At 39.0% G+C, this 2,738-nt stretch overlaps 1 protein-coding gene across 1 annotated transcript; it reads left to right on the forward strand.

Annotated features, from left to right (window-relative positions):
- Positions 1-19: 19 nt before the first annotated feature.
- On the forward strand, positions 20-2,341 carry LOC107301882 (VWFA and cache domain-containing protein 1-like; the record flags this gene model as incomplete). The annotated part of the gene is made up of 3 exons (XM_015831048.1): positions 20-37; positions 507-668; positions 2,264-2,341. Coding segments are annotated over exons 1-3 (253 nt in total), but the record flags the coding sequence as incomplete, so codon positions are not given.
- Positions 2,342-2,738: the final 397 nt, after the last annotated feature.

The following is a 2,738-nucleotide window of genomic DNA, read 5'->3' on the forward strand; positions in this document are numbered from 1 at the left end:
GCCAAAAGCCCCTATACGGATGACATGGGATCCATTGGTAAGATCTATTTGGATTTTTTAAAATATATTGAGATCTGGTCTGGATTATCTACATAAAAAAAACAACCATACTTTTTATGAGAATCACGCAGGGTGAAGCTGAGGTCTAGCTTCTTTTTATCATAAAAGAATTTTACCTGGGGAAGCAGAATATATTGGACTAATCCTGTATAAGAGATGCTTTCTAGCCCATGCAGTCTGTAAGAGAAAATGCCATTTTGGTGTATTGATTAGGATAGGAATTTACTGTATTCATAAACATTTTAATATATTAAATGGAGCAGTGGAATGGCCACTCGGCTTGTTTTGAAAATTGGCATTTCCTGTTCAGAGTGTCTTTGTCACCCAAAGTTAGACTTCAGGTAGCACCCATAATCTAGCAATTATCTAGATTATTTTACAGGATTTGAACTTCTTTAGGAGATTTTCACATGACTTTCATTTTTTTTCTCCCTCTGAAATGAAAGGAGATGAAGTGATAACCTTGAATATGATAAAAAGTGCTCCAGTTGGTCCTGTAGCAGGAGGTATTATGGGATGCATAATGGTGTTGGTTCTTGCGGTCTATGCCTATCGTCATCAGATCCATCGCAGAAGTCATCAGCATATGTCTCCACTTGCAGCCCAAGGTAAGCTGAACAAATGTTTTGCTTATGGAGTAGAATTACAATGTTTTCTGGTCCTGACTCTTTGAATGTGTGCAAATCTTCTGATAATCTCAAATTGAATTATAAGCATATGTCCTATAGAATATATTTTGTTCACATTGCTCTGGTAATATAGAATAGGCACCACTGCCCTCTGCTGGATAAAGAAATTAAAGTTGCACTGATTTTATTAAGCCTGTCCTGGAATCTTGTAAATATTTATTCCTTCTGCTGATTCTAGAGCATGTTAGATATGCAGTTAGCTTTCCAGGATAGATGTGCATTGCCTTGTGGATCCTTTATCAACACATTTAGTAATTTTTAAGAAGTTCTAAATCCACGTTTTTGCTCCAGTTGTGCAGAAGACAAAATGGCATTTTCTAGGTACATCCTTTTATATAAACACATTATATAATCTCACTGTTTAGCATTTTGCCTTCTTAATAATAAAATTCAAAATAGAGCATATTACTGCTGATTATAATTGTAGCTATTTTCTAGCATTGATCTGTGTAATTCCATGAAAATATCAACTGACATTGTACAAATAATTGGAAAAACAGGAATTATGAAAGCGTTGCCATAAATGGAAGGAAAATGTTTAACCGTGGTCATCACTTTCTAACATTACTAAAAGATCTATTATTTCCCATAGAAGAGAATATATGTAGCTCAGAGTTGAACTGTGGAGTCCTTAGTACTCTCTGAGCTTGGTTATTGTACTGATTACGCACTGGTTGTTGCACCTGATTGTGCACTGATATTGTTACCTAGTTGGGTAACAAATATCTGCAAGCAACTAGGCTCAGAATATCAGGGATCCCGGAGCCGTTTTTATTTCTTTACTTATTTTTTTTATTAAATTTATATGCTGCCCATCTCATAGTTACAGCGACTTTGGATGGCTATTACTTCACAGAATTTTATAAATATTGCTGAGTCATACATATTTTACACTTAAATAGTACCCACATATTGCTTGGCTTAAAAGAGAAGGGAAAGGTAGGGAAGCTAACAATTTTATGCCATAACCTCAACCATAATTGCTATATGGCAATGATGGCGAACCTTTTAGAGACCGAGTGCCCAAACTGCAACCCAAAACCCACTTATGCATCGTCGGGTGCCGGGTGGGTGTGGCCCATTGGGTGGGCATGGCCCATTGGTGGGCGTGGCTGCGGTGGTAACAGCAGACTGGGTGAGACTAAAAAGTTCAATCAATCAATTCCAACTTTGCAAGATCTTTTTTTTTTCCGCGAGAAATTGAAATTGACTGATTGATTGAACCTTATTTTTTGTACACAGCAGTGGAGGCCTAAAGCGAAATGGTTTTATAAAACCCAGCTGAAGGCCTAGGACTGGGGCGACAGTGCGCGTGCCCACAGAAAGGGCTCTGAGTGCTGCCTCTGGCACCCGTGCCATAGTTCGCCACCACTGCTATATGGTTTCCAGGCCTCTGCTACTTTGTCCTTCAAAAAGGGGTAACCCAAGGCCATTTTCAAAACATTGCACTCTTACAGGCTAATGCAACTTCTCTCTCTTAATAGTTGCATTTTTCTGTTTGTAATGGTGTGTAGAAATGTCAGTCCGCATGTCCAACCTGGAGAATGAGAGAGATGAAAGGGATGAGGACAGTCATGAAGACAGAGGAATCAGTGAGTATTTAGCAATCCCATTCTGGTTGGAGTTGGGCAGGAAAACACGGGGATAGGCTGCATGTGGGGGGGTTTTTCTCCCTGCAGTCTTTCCTTCTATAGATGTGTAGCATTATTCACCTCTGTAATCATTTCAAGAGGGCAAAGTGCTTTACAGTTTTGGCCCTGTCAGTCTGGCAGGAGTTCTGAAGAAAGGCTGTATATTGCTGCCTTTCCACAGACTGAACATAACTGTAAACAAATATTGACTTGCTCACACCCAATTCACAGAGATTTTAGCTCTGTGATTTATGATCAGGGCTTTATCCTTTGGTCCATTATTTATCTCCACCACTTGCTATCTTTCTGTTTTCTTTTGAAGACCAAATATGCACCTGATTGGATATTTACGAGACCG

This window comes from Protobothrops mucrosquamatus, unplaced genomic scaffold (genome assembly GCF_001527695.2).
Source record: "Protobothrops mucrosquamatus isolate PMUCROS unplaced genomic scaffold, P.Mucros_1.0 scaffold18697, whole genome shotgun sequence".
Taxonomy (NCBI): domain Eukaryota; kingdom Metazoa; phylum Chordata; class Lepidosauria; order Squamata; family Viperidae; genus Protobothrops; species Protobothrops mucrosquamatus.